Below are 16,563 nucleotides of genomic sequence, written 5' to 3'. Positions count from 1 at the left end.
GGTCACTGCAGAGATGTCCGTAAGATGTTTCCCATTAGAACTCCCTGTGCAGTAAATACCTGTCTTGGGCCCCAGGTTGAGGCAGTAGCCCTTTTGGTCCCTTCAAGGCTCTGCTTTGGAGCCTTTAATAACCACGTTTTGCCAGTGAACCGGAGACTCACGCCAGGGGCTGCCATGTTGGTAAATTCTCAGAGAAAGTCGGGCTCCTTTTTACCTCTAACTACTAATGGAATCAGGACACCTTGGACTTGTCATTCTGTAAGTCCAGACTTAATGTAACTGCTATTTCATCAGCCTTAACCTGAAAACACTAGCACCCAGGAGGGGCTCAGTGAAAGCCGCTAGAAGTAGAGGCCCTTGGCTTAAGGTGATGTTTCTGTGTACAGGCATCCAGCAAAGGTTAGTTGGGTGTCTGAGTGTCTCCTCTACACCAGGCACTGTAGTAGGCTCCAGGGATACTGAGATGAACAGAGTGGGCATAGTCTTCAGGACTCTTATGGGCTCAGGCGTGAAATGGAGAAAGGGAGAACACCCTCCTCTCCCCGGGCTTCCTTGCTGACTACACAATTTACTTGGACTGACAGCCTCAATATTTATTTCACAGTCTGGTGCCAACTTAGCAATTACGGAAGAGCGCTCCCGGCCCCAGACTTCCCATTGGATAATTGGCAGCAAGAGGCTCTTCTGAGGGTTTGAGACATGTGTGTGCACTGACCACAGGCATCGTTCGGGTTAGGCAGGCGTGCCTAAAAAGTAATTAAAGCCTGCTGTTCTCTTTTCTTCTGTGGGTCCCGCCACTCCCCGTGAGCGGTGAAGATTCTGATAACGCGGAATGGTCATTCAGGCGTGCAAACCCTGCTAAGTGGTGTTTCCCGCACCCTGCCATGGAAACGCTGCCCCCGCTTGCCGGCCCCTGCTGACCCCCTGACACTGTTGCCCCCTCTCTGCTGCAGCTGGAGCACTTCAGAAGTCAAGTCATCAAGGCCACCTATGGACGGGCGAAGCCGTTCCGGGACAAGCCCGTCACCGACCAACAGGTTAGTCTGCCATCCCTGCCACGTGGCTCCTTCACTTTCCTCTTCTTCTTCTTCGTGGATCTGGATTCCAGACCCTGGGAGCATATGTTTCTGTTTTTGTTGGTGGCATATTTTTCACACTGTTGCTACACCATAAAGATTTGTTTTGATTTTATGGGATTTCCTGGCTTTTAAAGTAAAAGCCAGTTAAAACTCCCTTGAAATGTGTCTGTGAAAATCAAATTAAACCATTCGGGCTTACTTCTGGTCTCCAGACATGCATGTTTCGCCTCCATTAGCACTGGGAGAAAGGGAGCCGCCTCCCCACAGCCAGTGCGTTCTGGCGCGTTCCTTCAGAGGAGAAAAGTTGACAGTGGCAGTGAGGGTGGATGTCTGGCTGTAATGATTGCCTTGCTGTTCTTCCACTACACTTTCTAGCCCCCTGTGTCAAAGCACAGATGGGAAAATGTGCCGTGGGCTGCTCTCAGCGGGTGTGGGAGAACCTGACCTGCTGCTTATGAGCCCATAATATCAGGCTCAGTGTTCTGAATCCCTATACAACACAGAAGAATCTGGAACAAACTCAGGGCCACAAGACAGGCCTTTGGATCGTAAAAATAATCTCTGATCGGCAAGGAGTGGTGGGTCATGCCTGTAATCCCAGCACTTTGAGAGGCCGAGGCGGGTGGATCACCTCAGGTCGGGAGTTCGAAACCAGCCTGACCAACATGGTAAAACCGCATCTCTATTAAAAATACAAAATTAGCCGGGCATGGTGGCGCGTGCCTGTAATCTCAGCTACTTCAGAGGCTGAGGCAGGAGAATCGCTTGAACCCAGGAGGCGGAGGTTGCGGTGAGCCGAGATCAAACCATTGCACTCCAGCCTGGGCAACAAGAGTGAAACTCCGTCGCAAAAAAAAAAAGAAAAGAGAATCTCTGATTCTGGGACTCATTCCCTGGTGACAGGACCAACGTCCCCCTTGACAGCCATCACCAAGACATATCAGGACCTCTGTCCTCCCATGCTTAGACAGGGACTTAAGTTGCATCTCTCCCCTCTCCCATTCCCCTTCCCTCAGGGCCCCCCACCCCTGTATGTTACATCTTTTTTTTTTTTTTCCTTTCTCTTTTTCTCACCAGTTAATAGAGAAAATTACCCAGGTCACTGAGGACAACATCAATTTTCAGCAGAAAAAGTGGACCCTCCAGAAAGAGACCCAGCTGAGCAACTCCAAGCAGGAGGAGACCACCGAGAACATCGAGAAGCTGAGGACGTCGCTGGACAGCTGCCAGGTGGCCCCTCCTTACGCTTTCCACAAATGGTCTCTTTGTCTAATTTTTGTGCGGCTTATTTGGGAAATTGCCCGGCTTTTTTGGAGCCAGTTGGGCAGAAATGCTTGGCTTTTCTATCCACTTTTTCCTCTTGTTGGAGAAACTTGGTGGAGAAGAAAAAACAAAGGGCCTCAAAAAATGCCTCCCGGGAGAACTTGGCGTGTCCAGAAAAGATGCCTGAGCATCTTCAATTACTGACTTTGAGCGGCCCGCATCCCCAGCCAAAAAGAAATTGTTTTCATAGCCCCTATGTTATTTCCAGAGAAACCAAAGAAACATTCCTGCTTTTTATTTGCATTTTCTTTTTTTGGCCCAGCCACAAAAGGCGGTTTCCACACCGTTGCCTTTGACTCTGGAGGAGCAGGGACGGGAGGACTTGGCCACAGCCCTGCGGCCCCCACCCTGGGACATGGCTTATCAGAGCAGGCGGTGGCTTCTGCTTTCTCTGGAAATCAGCAGCTCCTGTTTGGGGAGTTTGTGCAAATGCTGGCTTGTCAGCACTCTTTCAAATCAGGAAACCACGCTTTCCGACCAGCTTGTGTGTTGATCTTGGCAGGAATTCTGACGAATGGAAAAAAGAAGTAGCCACATTTGCTTCTCATTGCAGCCAAACTGTTGATGGTACTTTGGCTCTGGGGTTTCATAGACCTAAAAGGGGGTTCGCTTTGACCATCAAAAGTCCAAATTAGAGTATTAAAAAAAAACCTGTCAAAACATAAAAATTTTAAAAAAGAAAAAAACTGAGTCCTCCCAAGGCGGCCAATACGTGGCGCTGCCTGCTTCGTGGCAGAGTCGAGAACGCTGTTCCTCGAAGGTCACGTCAGGGGCTATTTCTGGCCACAGGGCCTGGGCTCCTCATGATCTCACCTCTTTGCAGGCTTGCATGAAAATATCCTGTTGCAGCCATGACCTGAAGAAGGAGGTCGACCTTCTTCAGCACCTCCAGGTGAGCCCACCTGTCTCGGGGCTCCAGAAGGTGGTGCTGGATGTCCTGAGGCACGCGCTGTCCTGGCTGGAGGAGGTGGAGCAGCTCCTCCGGGACCTCGGGATCCTGCCCTCCAGCCCCAACAAAGGTTACTGGGACTTTTTTTCTCACATGGTTGCATGACTCTAAAATGTCGCGTTGAATCTCAGCATGATGGGACATCTGTTGAGGAAGTCTTCCTGGGTATCTGGCCAAGTCTATTCCCTTCTCTAGAACCCCCTGCTTCTCTGCTTGAGGCGTAATTTTCCATTAAAAAAAAAAACACACACACATACAAGTGAGACACGATAACTGAAGAAAAATGAAACAAAACAGAGGCAAAAGGAAAATTAAATCGAAATTATGCAAAGTCTAATTACGCTGTTTAACTTCCAAGGCATTTTCCCATGGAAATAACCGCGTGATTCCAGGCAAGTCACTTACCCTGTCTATGCCTCAGTTTCCCTATCTGTAAAATGAGGCTAATAGGGAGTACCCACCCTTTAGGGCTGTTGTGATCATTAAAATGCATGAATATATGGAAAGTACTTGGAATAGTACCTGGCACACAATAGGCATTACTGAATGTTTATTGACTTTTAATTTGACAAAAAAATAGTGTCACGTTACCCTCAATTTTCTTTGGTTTATTCCTAATGGTACATCATCCATGTCAGTAGACACAGACCTACATCATCGCTGTTACTGACGACGGTTACTGATTCCATTGTGTAGGATGTGCCATTGTTTTAGACAATCCCCTATCATGGGCACTTAAGTGATTTCCAGTTTTTCACACTCATAAATCATGCTGGGATGAACATTGTTGCACACATACCTGCTCACATTATCTTTATTCTCCTAGAGGTGGAGAGGTATGAATCACTTTCTTTCAACAAATAGTGATTGCATGCATGCTTACCAGACGCCACATGTTGTGCAGGGCAGAGACGTAACGGGGTCAGGAACAGGTAGAATCAGGTCATGGGTATATGGTTCACTGTAAAATTCTTCCAATATGTCCATACATTTGAAATTTTTTATAATAAAATACTGGGGGAAAAAACAGGCCCTCCAAGAGCTTATGGTCTCAGGGGGAAGGATGAGGTGGGCATTAATGGGAAAATCACTCGAACAAACATGAAAGTTGAGTGGTGACAATTGCTATGAAGTGCAGGGTTCGATCTGGTCAGGGAGAGCAGGGCATCTGCAGGATGCATCGGAGTTGTTGCCAAAGAAAGGGGAGAGAGCATTCTGAGTACAGGAGCAGCGTGGTGGCAGGGGAGCATGGAGAGCACAAGGGGCTAACAGAAATGGGAGCTTCCCAGGGCCATGCATGTGGGGTCTCGCAGGGCCCTGATAAGAAGCTTTATTCTAAGGGCAGAGAGAAGCCTGTGAAAGGCCTTAAGTAAGGAGCTGGACAGCCTTGCATTCTGAGACAATCATCTTGGTGGCAAGTGGACAACGTCCTGGAGGGTGGGCAGCATGGTGCCCCAGGAGCCACTTGGCAGGCTGCCGTAAGAGATGACAAGGCCGCCCTAGGGCAGGGTGGGGATGGAGAAAGAAGATTCAGGGGCGAGTAAGAGGTAAATCAACAGGCCTCAGTGGTAGGACTGGATGGTTGGAAGGAAAGTGACAGAGAATCAACAAGACCTCTAGGTTTCTGGTGTGTGTAAAAGACGGATGTGATTTCTTTGCTAAAACTCAGAGCAAGGAATGCAGGATGAGGCCCAGGTTTGAGGGGGAAGAGGAGTGTGAGGTGCCTGTGAGACATCTAAGATGAGATGCCCAAGAGACAGCTGTTTCCCCAGGTGTCTTGTCTGGGGATAGGTAATAATGATGTATCCTCAGCACCCAGAGAGCATGTGCCACACAGCGGGGGCCTAATACATATCTGTGGGTTGGAGGGATGGATGGAAGGAAGTGCAGATGGATGGATGGACGGACGGATGGAAGAAAGGATGGATGGAAGCATTGGTGGGTGGGTGGATGGATGGATGGACGGACGGGTGGAAGAAAGAATGGATGGAAGGGTGAGTGGGTGGGTGGGTGGCTTGATGGATGGATGGATGGATGGATGGATGGATGAAAGGATGGATGGAAGTGTGGGTGGGTGGGTGGATGGATGGGAGGAAGGGTGGGTGGATAGAAGGGTGGGTGGGTCTGTGGGTGGATGAATGGATGGATAGAAGACAGGAAGGCAGGAGGGAAGGCAGGAAGGAAGGCAGGAGGGAAGGCAGGAAGGAAGGCAGGAGGGAAGGCAGGAAGGCAGGCAGGAGGGAAGGCAGGAAGGCAGGCAAGCAGGCAAGCAGGCAGGAAGGAAGGAAGATCAAAGCCATAGATATGAATGGTATCAGTTAGGAAGATTATTTATTCTTCAGTCTTGAAGAACAGCCAGAGAACTTTGCTCCATGTTTTGGCTGATGTCATGTAAGCTCATGACCTACATGAAAGTAATGAGAGAGAAGGGAAAGAGCACAGGGCCGCACCTTAAGGAACTCCAACATTTTGAAGCTTGTTGCTACTCCTTCTTGCCAAATCACCCTCCAGAGAGCCTGCATCAATTTTATATTCTTTCCACAATGAATAAGAATAGAGAAGTGATTTTCAACCCTGGCACTTCAACATCTGCAGCAGGATGCTTCCAAAGTATCCAGAAGGTGGGGTAACATTCTTAAAAAGCAAAAGCAAAACCAACATTAATTTTTATGTAGGAACCTTCCCCTCATCATATAGCAGAGAGCGTTACTGTTCTTGCAATCAAGGCAGAGTCGTGAGCTTACTTGAAATAAGGTAAAACATGGAGCAGAGTTCTCGTTGTTCTTCAAGACTGGAACTAAAACAAAGACCATGATCTCCATCCTGGCAATAATAGAGCCAAGCTACGTGTGCACTGTCCCCTTCCCACTCCCAAGACCATTTTAGTCATCTAGACTAAGTCTATAAATCTAGTCATATATTATTGTTAAGAAATGTGGGTTGTTGCCAGGTGTAGTGGCTCATGCCTGTGATCCCATCAACATAAGAGGCTGAGGCAGGAGGATCATTTAAGGCTTGAAGTTCAAGACCAACCTGGGCAACATCGTGAAACCCCTCATCTCCAAAAAATTTAAAAAATAATAATAAATTAGCCAGGCATGGTGGCACAGGCCTGTAGTCCCAGCTACTCATGAGGCTGAGCCAGGAGGATCCCTTGAGGCTAAGATTTCGAGGCTGCAGTGAGCTATGATTACTCCACTGCACTGCAGCCTGTGTAATAGTGAGACCTTGTCTAAAAATAAATAAACACGGATTGTAAAGTTAAGCTTTCAGGCCAGTAATTCCAGCAGGGCTAAGAAAGACTGATTTTAGGCAAGCATTCCTCAGACCAGCCATTTTCTTCTCCTGACTTCATGGAGTCGTGAGATTTGAACAACATTAAGCAGGTTTCTGCAGAATCCCTCCCTTGTTAACACGCACCCTGGGTCAACAAGAAGGGGATAAAGAAAACAGTATTTCCAAACTACTGGTCTCCTTTCTTGATGCCCTTGCCCCGCCCCCAACTAACCTCTTGGAATAATGTTCCATGGAACAGTCATTGGGGAAACGGTGGTCTGCTGGCTACATATTCTGTGATTACAACTAGTTGGTTCTAAGAACTCAAGAAAAAAAGAATAGAGAATAACAGAAAGGTCAGTAAGCAGGGCCCATCTTTTGTCCACTCAGCAGAAGAGGAAGTTGATGGTAAAAGGCATTTTCTCTTCTAATACAAGCAATATTACGTCAAGCGCCCAAAAGACTGAAAGAAAAGGGTAAGCTAGCGTATGCCCCATATTCTCTACTCTTGTACCTAATTCCTAGCCCAGAGCTAATCCAGAAGGAGGAGCGGGAAGAGGAAGATGAGGAGGAAGGATGGGGAGGAGGAGGGAAGAGGAGGAAGGAGGAGGGCGATGATGATGGTGATGATGGTGATTATGGTGACGATGATAGTCATTCATCACTGAGGACTTATATTCTAGATACGGTTCTCAGCATTTTATACACATGATCTCATTTCATCCTCACAATAATTCTATGAGTTAATAATTTGCCCATTTTCCTCATTTTAGAAATGAGGAAACTGGCTCAAAGCTGGTTTTCTGATTACTCCACCAGGATAAGGTGATTTGAGGCACTTCATGTTACAGAGGCTGACAGGGAGTCCCCAGTCTATTCATCGCCATCCCGCACACTCCCAGGAGCTGCCTGCGTTTCTAGCTCCTAAGAGAAGGGTAGAAAGCATGGTTGTTTAGCTCCTCCTGGGGATTTAGCACTGTGTTCGGTGTTTCACACACATTGTGTACTTTTATCCTCCCACCTACCCAGTGAGGCAGGTATGATTACCATCTTTATTTTATTTATCTTTTTTTTTTTTTTTTTTTTTTTTTTTGAGTAAAAGTCTTGCGTTGTTGCCCAGACTGGAGTGCAGTGGCATGATTTCAGCTCATTGCAACCTCCATCTCCCAGGCTCAAGCGATCCTTCCACCTCAGCCTCCCAAGTAGCTGGGACTACAGGCGTGTGCCACCACGCCACCTAATTTTTGTGTTTTTTGTAGAGACGCGGTTTCGTCATGTTGCCCAAACTGGTCTCAAATTCCTGGGCTCAATCAACCCACTCAACTCCCAAAGTGCTGGTATTACCAGCGTGAGCCACTGCGCCCAGCCTTCATTTTAAAAGTAAAGAAACTGAGACACAGTAACGTTAAAAAGTTGCCCGGAGTCACACAGCTGGTACATTAGGGTTAAGACTCAAACTGAGGTCTTTGTGACCCTAACACCTGTGTCTTCCCTATGACCCCCTGCCCCTTCACCCCCACCCCCTGCACACATACACACTTCCTCTGACAATGCAGCAATGTACCAGGCACATGCCCAGTCCCTAGAGAATGGGTGCTGTCATCGGCTCAGGCAGTGACAGAGCTAAGAGTTGTCTTTCCCTAAGGTAAACTGCATCTGATTCCTACCCTGAGCCATAACCACAGAAAGCCCCATTTGTATCACAGTGATGTTCCAAGCTAGCTGGGACTCTGGGTACCCACTGCCAAGGCTTGAATTTCAGCTGTGCACCTACTAGCTGTGTGGGCAGTTACGTGACGTGGCTGTGCCTCCACTTACTTGCTCGTGAAATGGCCATCTAGTCTCCTAGCGGCATATGAGGACTGAGTGGTGGGATACATGCGTGGCAGTGCTGGTCACAGTTAGCTCGTAATCGGTGGGGGCTGCTGTCATCGTCGGCCTCAAATACTGGTTGACTTCATCTGACCTAAACATGGGTAGCCACCAGGCAGGTAGGCATGTGGACCGCATAGCCTGGTTTACTTGCACCCAGGTAACATCCTCTGGAGCCTCTGCCCTGTCTCCATTTAGCAGCAAATGGGGTTTCTTTAGCCCTAAGCCCTCAGTTGGGTTGAAGCCAAGAGCCCTTTCTAGAGGCCTCCTCCTTAGAATCTGACAGTGGGCCTCGGGTCCCGGCTGCCAAGTGGCCAAGCTGCAACTCAGTCCACGCCCCTCCAACCTCAAACTCCCTGCTCTTGACCACCAGGCTACCTGCCTTTTAGAACATCCTCCTAAGAGATAAAACACGCGTCACAAACTAGGATGGAAATCCTGAAACGAATCCCCCAGGGGAATCCAGGCGGGGTAAACGTCAGGGAAATGACTTGTGGTGTTGTTGGGAGATGTCACGTGCAGCCCACAAGGTGAGGCCTGCTGGGGTCCAGTGTGTTCGGAAGGGTGGAGGATTTGCTGTGTGGTTCAGCTGGGAGGATAAGAATGTTTAGGCGGCACCTTGAAAGTCAGCTGAATACTCCTCCTGCCTGGTTTCTCAGGGTTCCTCTGATAAGGGAAGGAAAGGATTTTTTACATTTTTCTCTGCAAGCTCCGTCGTTTGTGTCTATTTCTGCAAGACTTTGTTACAAATAAAAGACTTTTCTTGCATGCATGGCAAATCACTCAACTATCCAAGATACACTGTGTCTTTAACTGAAAAGAAAGCAAGTTGCAATACAATATGCTTGGTGTGCTTTTATTTTTTTTTAAATGTCAGTATCTGAGCAAAAGAACAACCTTGAGAAAAAGACATCAAACTGTTAGGAGTATTATCCCAGCAGGGTGGGATTGCACTGGACCTTGACTTCCATTCAGTTGTTCAACAACTGTTCATTGAGGGCCCCTGTGTGCCAGCCACTGTGCAGAACATGAAGACGCAGTGGCAAACACTTCCCACATTATGAATTTCTGTAACATTTGGGTTTTTATAACCAACATTTATAACTTTTGTAAACAGAAGTATAAGAAAGACTTGTTCCTTCCCCCAAAGAGCAAAATCCCCATTATGATTACAGTTAGTCATCTAATCTAGAAATAGAAATGTGATCAAATACTGGCCTCCCCTTCAGCATCCTCAGCTACCTCTCCCCTTAGTCCTCCTCAGATCCCAACCATGATTTCATCCTTCCCCTTTGATTCCTGGGTCACACGTTGCAGCCGAGCAAAATCCCAGACTCATCCCAACAGAGCCTCCACAAATCCCTGTATTCACCAGGTCCAGTGGGCCAAGCCAATGTCAGCCCAGCCATCTCACCTCCTCCGCCATCTTGGTAACCTTGCAATGCACCTCTCCAACGCACCAACCCAACCCTGTACTCTCAAGCCTCCAAACCCTTTGAAAAGAGATTGACAGATCTAGGTCTGAATTCTGATTCTAACACTTACCAGCTCTGTAGCTTAACCTTGGGGAGCTTCTGTCGTTTCACCTATAAATATGAACATACTTCCTTACCGGGTTGTTTATAATGATTAGAAAAACATATCAAACTCGGCATAGCACTGGCACGCACCAGGTCTGCTATTATTATAATATTGCTGTTCTCACGCTTCTGTGCTGGAAATCCTCCGAATGGTGCATTGCCCCACACAAGAACATGTTCTCCTCACTTCCTTTTTCTCTCTTGGCCCACCTTTTATTCCTTCCCTCCATTATCCCCACTAGGTCTTCCTCCTACATGCAGCACGTACCCTGCCCTGTCTCCCCTTTCCTCTCCTTCCCAGGGACCTTGTGCACAAATTCTTCTTTCTTTGGCGTCAGCGGCCTTTCTTTTCCTCTTAGTTCCTTCCCTTTGCCATCAAAGGGGCACTTCAAGATGGCTGTACCATCCTGAAAAAATCATTCTTCTCTGGAATCCATCGCTTCTTTCGCTCCTTTTCAATTGCTCTTACTCCTGTCTTCACCTGTGATCTTTAAGAAGCGTGTTGCACCCTCGGTCTTCATTGCCAGCTTCTTGGCCTTTCTGCCAAGTAACTGACACGGGCCCCCTGCAGCACTGACTAGGCCACCACCCTCTCGGGGACTGTGTCTCTGACCTGCCCAATGCTCTTCATTCTCTTTTTTGAAACCCTTTTGGCGCTCTGCTTCCCTCCTGATCTTTTCCATTCATTCCCAGCAGCCCCCTTCACCAACTCCTATCCCTAACGAGGGTGTTTTCTCCTGTGCAGTCAGCCCTTGGTCCACCCCATCTCCTTTCTCATGAAGAAACTCTGCACTTCCGGGCTTCCCCAGCCACTCCTATGTGTTATCCACACGGACGCCTCTGCAGGAGGGGCTGCCGGGAAAGTGGTGCAGGGAGTCCAGCCAAGGCAGTAGGTGGGGTCCCTGGCCAGGGGCCATGGCCACCAGGAGGAAGGGGGCCTCTTTCTTCATTCACACAAGGACCCTGGATGGGCTGGGCTGGGCCGGCATTACCAATTGGCATGTCCGGCTCTCTGCTGACCCTCCCTCCCCAGAGTCCTGCCAGTGCCTCAAATTCAGCATGTCTGAAACAGCCTGGGGGCTCCTTCTCTCTCCCTGCCACACCCCACCGCAACCCCAACCTGTCTCTCTCCCGTCTGATGACGAGGCCACCATTCTACCCCTTTAAAAGGCTTTCCCTTTCTTCCTTCTCATCCTCACTTCTCCCACCCTCAGTTCGAGGATCAGCACTGAATACCTGGGCGTCTCTCGGGCCCTTAGCGGAGCTCCCTGCCTCTCACTCAGAGGAGGGGAGCTTATCACAGGCAACATCCAGGATCCTCTGGCGACATTTTTGGTTGTCAAAACTGGGGTGGGGTGAGTAGGGGTGCCCCTGGCATCCAGTGGGTAGAGACCAGGAATGCTACTAACCATCCCACAATGCCTAAGACAGCCCCAACAGCAAAGAGACTTGACAATATCAGCAGTGCAATACCAGCAATACGGCCCGACATAGCAGCAGTGCTCCAGCAAAGAAACCCTGCCAGCTCCAGCCTCTCGAATGCAGCCCAGTTATTTTTCTTTAAAAAAAAACAACGCTCTTCATCAGGCCACTTCACTCTTCTGTCAGCCGCTGGAATAGGAGTGACTCAGACATTGAGTCACACCAATTAGTCTTGGCTCAACCACTGGCCTGCTGTGTGGCGTTGGGCAGGCCTGCGTCTCAGAACGCCACTGCCTCATCTATAAATTGGGGACCCACTGGGCACATTTCAATCATGTTTAAATCAAGTTTCCTCGCTCAAGCCGACGGTTTCAGGAGTGTTACGGCTTGACCTCACCCTTCCATGCCTCCTCCACTGTCTGCTCCTCCCTCTCCCATCATCTACTCCAGCCCAAGTAAGCTCAGCACTTCCCGGGAGGAGCACTGCCTTTTCCTAATCCCACCCCCACCACCCCCACATCCCGGTATGAAACTGTGGCTTCCTGTGACTATTGTAACAAATGACCACAAGAGACTGGCTTAAAACAACACATTATTCTCTTAGCATTCAGGATTAATTCAGTTTCACTGGGCTAAAGTTCCCTCCGGAGGCTCTAGAGCAGCATCCGTTTCCTGGCCTTCTTCAGCCTCTAGAGCTTCATTCCTTGCATTCCTTGGCTCACGGCCCCTTCCTCCATCTTCAAAGCCAGCGATGTGGCATCTTCCAGTCTCTGCTTCCATCACATCACCTTCCCCTCTGTCTGTGGTCAAGCCTCCGTCTGTCTCCTTATAAGAAGCCATGTGATGACATTGGGTCCACCCAGATAATCCAGGATAACACCCCATCTCGAAATCCTTAACTTAATCGTATTTGCCAAGCTCTTTTTGCCCTGTACGGTTACACCCACAGGTTCCAGGGATTCGGACCTGGAATCGTAGGGGGTCATCATTCAGCCCCGCGCACCCCTGTTCTGAAGCGCCCTCCCCCGGCTCTCTGAATTCTGCCCACCCAACAGCATCCACACCCAGTAGTTCTTCAACCAAGTGGTCTTACTCGCTCACTCCAGGTGAATGATCTCCCCCTCCTCTGACACCCTCACCCTCCCCTCTCCTTCAGCAGTCACTCACATGCCACCTGGGGTCACTGCATGTTTCCAGCAGGCATTTACACCTTGTCTTTCGGACTGAACTGTAAGCCCCTGGAGGTCTTGGCTTTAGACCATCCCCCACACTCAGCACCATGCTTCGCACACAGTAGACAGTAGATAGGTGTTCTGTTGATGGGTTGTTTTCCACCTCCAAAAAGAAAGTTGGATGTGAGCTCAACCAAGGCTTATCGACTACTTTATTTTTATTTTTTTGAGACTGAGTCTCGCTCTGTCACCTGAGCGGGAATGCAGTGGCACAATCTGGGCTCACTGCAACCTCTGCCTCCCAGTTTCAAGCGATTCTCATGCCTCAGCCTCCCAAGTAGCTGGAATTACAAACATGCGCCACCACACCCAGCTAGTTTTTGTATTTTTAGTGGAGATGGGGTTTTATCACGCTGGCCAGCCAGGCTAGTCTCGAGCTCCTGACCTCAGGTGATCTGCCCATCTCAGCCTCCCAAAGTGCTGGGGTTACAGGTGTGAACCTCCATGCCCAGCCTAAGCCACCATGCCCGGCTGCTTATCAACTACTTTAAAACCACAGGTTGGATGGCAGCTCACGTTGTTTTGATGGGATGGCAACGTTGCTTTCATCCACCTGTCTGCAAGCTTTGGAGTTGAATTGATACTTACACTCTTCCTGCTTCTCTTTTTTTAAGGGTTCTCTTTGTATCTGATATATCTTCTGGAACATTATAAAAAACTTATGAGCCAGGCTCAGGAACTTCAGGTAATTCTTTTAATTTGTCTTTTTCCAAAGTTCATTTCGGCCCCTGGTTGGCATTTATATAGCACTGTGCATTTGAAACCTGTTTTTTCTTTATCAGCTAGTCCAGTCCACACCCTCCAATAGGTGAAATGATTTCTTCATTTGCACACAAAGAGGTACAGAAAAGGTTGGCTAAGATCTCCCAGGAGGGTAAGGACAATGACAGGGTGCTGCCCTCTGTCTGGCCTCCTGGGCCAACCACACTGTTTGTTTTCCTCTGTCAAAGGCCCAGAAGACTTAATGCCATCAGATTTTTTTTTTCGAGTCTCGCTCTGTTGCCCAGACTGGAGTACAGTGGCGCAATCTCGGCTCATTGCAACCTCTGCCTCCCGGGTTCAAGTGATTCTCCTGCTTCAGCTTTCTGAGTAGCTGGGATTACAGGCGCCTGCCACCATGTATTGCTAATTTTTGTATTTTTAGTAGAGACAGGGTTTCATTATGTTGGCCAGGCTGGTCTTGAACTCCTGACCTCAAGTGATCCACCCACCTCAGCTTCCCAAAGTGCTGGGATTACAGGTGTGAGCCACTGCACCAGCCTTAATGCCATCAGATTTGGAAAACTGTGTTTACTAAATCCAGTAGACAAAGTACAGCTATCTATAGCACAGGCAGCAGAATTACTAAAAGAAAAGAAATATTCTAGAGGCAAATGAGCTTTACGGGTTATATCATTCTGATAGCTATTGCCATAATAGTATTATATAATAACCACAAAACTTCAGCGGCATTCAGCAATTGCTATTTACTCCTCACGTGTCTGGGGTCAGTGGTAAGGCGGCTCTGCTGACCTTGGATGGGCCCACCCACTTGTCTGGGTGTTAGCTGGCCTTTGGTTGATCTAGACTGGCCTCAGCTGGAGTGACTCAGCTCCCTGTGTCTCTCATCCCCCAGCAAGCAAGCCTAGGCTGTTCTCATGGAGACTACGAGGTATAAGAGAAAGTGGCCCAATCACGTAGTGTTTTTCAACCTTCTGCTTGTGTTATGTCTGCTAAGATCCCATTGGCCAGGACAAGTCACATGGCTGAGTTCAGTGTCTGGAGGCAAAATATGGGCGGGCACTGCAAGTTACATAGCCCTAGACATGGATAGAGTGGGGTAAAGAAGGGACCACCATGCCAATCAGCCACAGAGGCTTGAGTCCAGGGATTGGCAACTTTCTCTGTAAAGGGCCAGATGGTAAATATTTTATGCTTTGCAGACCATATTCATACCTCTTCCACTCTGCTATGGTAAAATGAAAGTAGCCATAGACAATATGTAAGCAATGGGCATGATAAGCATGGCACTGTTCCAATAAAACTTTATTTACGGCGGGCACGGTGGCTCATGCCTGTAATCCCAGCGCTTTGGGAGGCCGAGGCGGGTGGATCGCCTGAGGTCAGGAGTTCGAGACCAGCCTGGCCAACATGGTAAAACCCCGTCTCTACTAAAAATACCAAAATTAGCCAGGTGTGGTGGTGGGCACCTGTAATCTCAGCCACTCAGGAGGCTGAGGCAGGAGAATCACTTGAACCCGGGAGGCAGAGGTTGCAGGGAACCAAGATTGTGCCCCTGCACTCCAGCCTGGGCGACAGAGCAAGACACCATCTCAAAAAAAACAAAAAAACAAAACAAAACAAAAACACCACCTTATTTACAAAAGTATGCAGTGGGCCCAATTTGGCCTGTGGGCTGTAGTTTGTCAACCCCTGGTCTAGTCCCTTCTCCTCATTTTTCAGATAAGGACAATTTCAGTGTCACACAGCTAATGGGTGAAGAATCAAGACAAATGTTCAAGCGTCCTGGCTCCTACATGACTGCTTTTTTTCCTCACACCCACCTACCACTTACTGAACACCTACTATGTGCTCAGCACTGTGCTAAAAGCTTTCCATCATTATCTCACTTAATCCTCACAACTCTAAAAGATCAATACAGTTATTAACTTCATTTTCTAAATGAGGAAGCATCTAGAAACAACTAGAGCTGGGATTCTTTCTAGATCCAGAGTCTGAATTCTTAACCACAGCATGCTGTAGTGTTCTGTGATTTTAAGAAACTTTTGGGTAAACCTTTGTCCCCAGAAAGGTAAACAATTGGTAAACAAATGGGGAAAGACTCTTTAGTTAGGCCTGTCCCCCATCAGCATCGGTTTACTTTTCTCGCATTTCAGATCAAGTTCAACAGTTCTCAGGAAACTCAGCAGTCTTTACTGCAAGAAAAGCTGCGGGAGCATCTGGCAGAGAAGGAGAAGCTGAACGAGGAGAGGCTAGAGCAAGAGGAGAAGCTCAAAGCCAAAATCAGGCAACTGACGGAAGAGAAGGCGGTAAGGTGGTCCCTGCCATTTGCTTTACTACTGGAAACTGATGAAATGGCCTTTTCTATGGAAAATTGAGGGCATGTACTTAGACAGAGAAATCTCAGCTACTCTGTTTGGTGCCATGAAACTAAATTAATTAAACAGGGTGAATAATTGGGGAGGATTTAACATGAAGTTTGAATTCTAAAACTCACAGCAAAATCAACTTGAAAAGGCAGCATGATTGAAATTTCAGGAAATGGGGCCTTGTTTGTGTATGTATTGCAGTCGGCTTTATGAGATCTGAGTCATCGCTGCAGGTCCTGGTTTGTAGCTGACAGACTGTTTCTAAATGTGCGCAAGATCAACTTCAGATGACAAATTTCAGTCTTTTGCTTTCTCTTTATACATATCGGGGGAAACAAATGGTCAAAATTGCTACTGACTTTTCTAGAAACCAAGCCAGTTAGAAGATAGCAGCATCTCTAAAACTCGAACGTGCCCATGAATTGTCTGGGGATCTGGTTAAGATGCAGATTCTGTCTCAGCAGGCCTGAGACGCTACATTTTCAACAAGCTCCCAGATGGTACTGACGCTACCAGTCTGCAGATCCACATTTTCTTAGGGCGAAGTCTTAGAGGAAGGTTTTCCCAAAGTTTCCTGATAAGAACCATCCAGATGCTTTGCTAAAAATACAGATCTTGGTCTCCACCCTCCAGACCCATTAAATCAGAACATCTGGAGAGGGCCAGGAAACTGTATTATTTAATGAGCTGATTCTCATCACTGTCCTAGAGTTGGCCCTTTTTTTTCTTAAGATGGGGTCT

General features: G+C 48.1%; 1 protein-coding gene and 1 long non-coding RNA gene across 13 annotated transcripts in view; one reads left to right on the top strand and one right to left on the bottom strand.

The window, feature by feature from the left end:
* Positions 1-16,563, top strand: part of FHAD1 (forkhead associated phosphopeptide binding domain 1) — a 164,040-nt gene that overhangs the window by 90,530 nt on the left and 56,947 nt on the right. For all 12 annotated transcript variants that reach the window (XM_055097955.2, XM_055097980.2, XM_055097974.2 and 9 more), the window contains exons 12-16: positions 954-1,037; positions 2,157-2,309; positions 3,226-3,421; positions 13,348-13,418; positions 15,610-15,762. In XM_055097955.2, the coding sequence (XP_054953930.1) occupies positions 954-1,037; positions 2,157-2,309; positions 3,226-3,421; positions 13,348-13,418; positions 15,610-15,762 (657 nt within the window). The remainder of the gene's footprint in view (positions 1-953; positions 1,038-2,156; positions 2,310-3,225; positions 3,422-13,347; positions 13,419-15,609; positions 15,763-16,563) is intronic.
* LOC117979603 (uncharacterized) lies at positions 12,092-14,346 on the bottom strand. The gene is made up of 3 exons (XR_004670474.3): positions 14,246-14,346; positions 12,669-12,836; positions 12,092-12,326 (listed from the first exon to the last, which is right to left on the bottom strand). It is a non-coding gene; the product is annotated as an uncharacterized LOC117979603 (long non-coding RNA).

The sequence above is a fragment of the Pan paniscus genome, chromosome 1, assembly GCF_029289425.2.
Source record: "Pan paniscus chromosome 1, NHGRI_mPanPan1-v2.0_pri, whole genome shotgun sequence".
Taxonomy (NCBI): Eukaryota; Metazoa; Chordata; class Mammalia; order Primates; family Hominidae; genus Pan; species Pan paniscus.
Note: the sequence above shows the minus strand (reverse complement) of the source record. Positions and strands in the feature narration are given on the sequence as shown.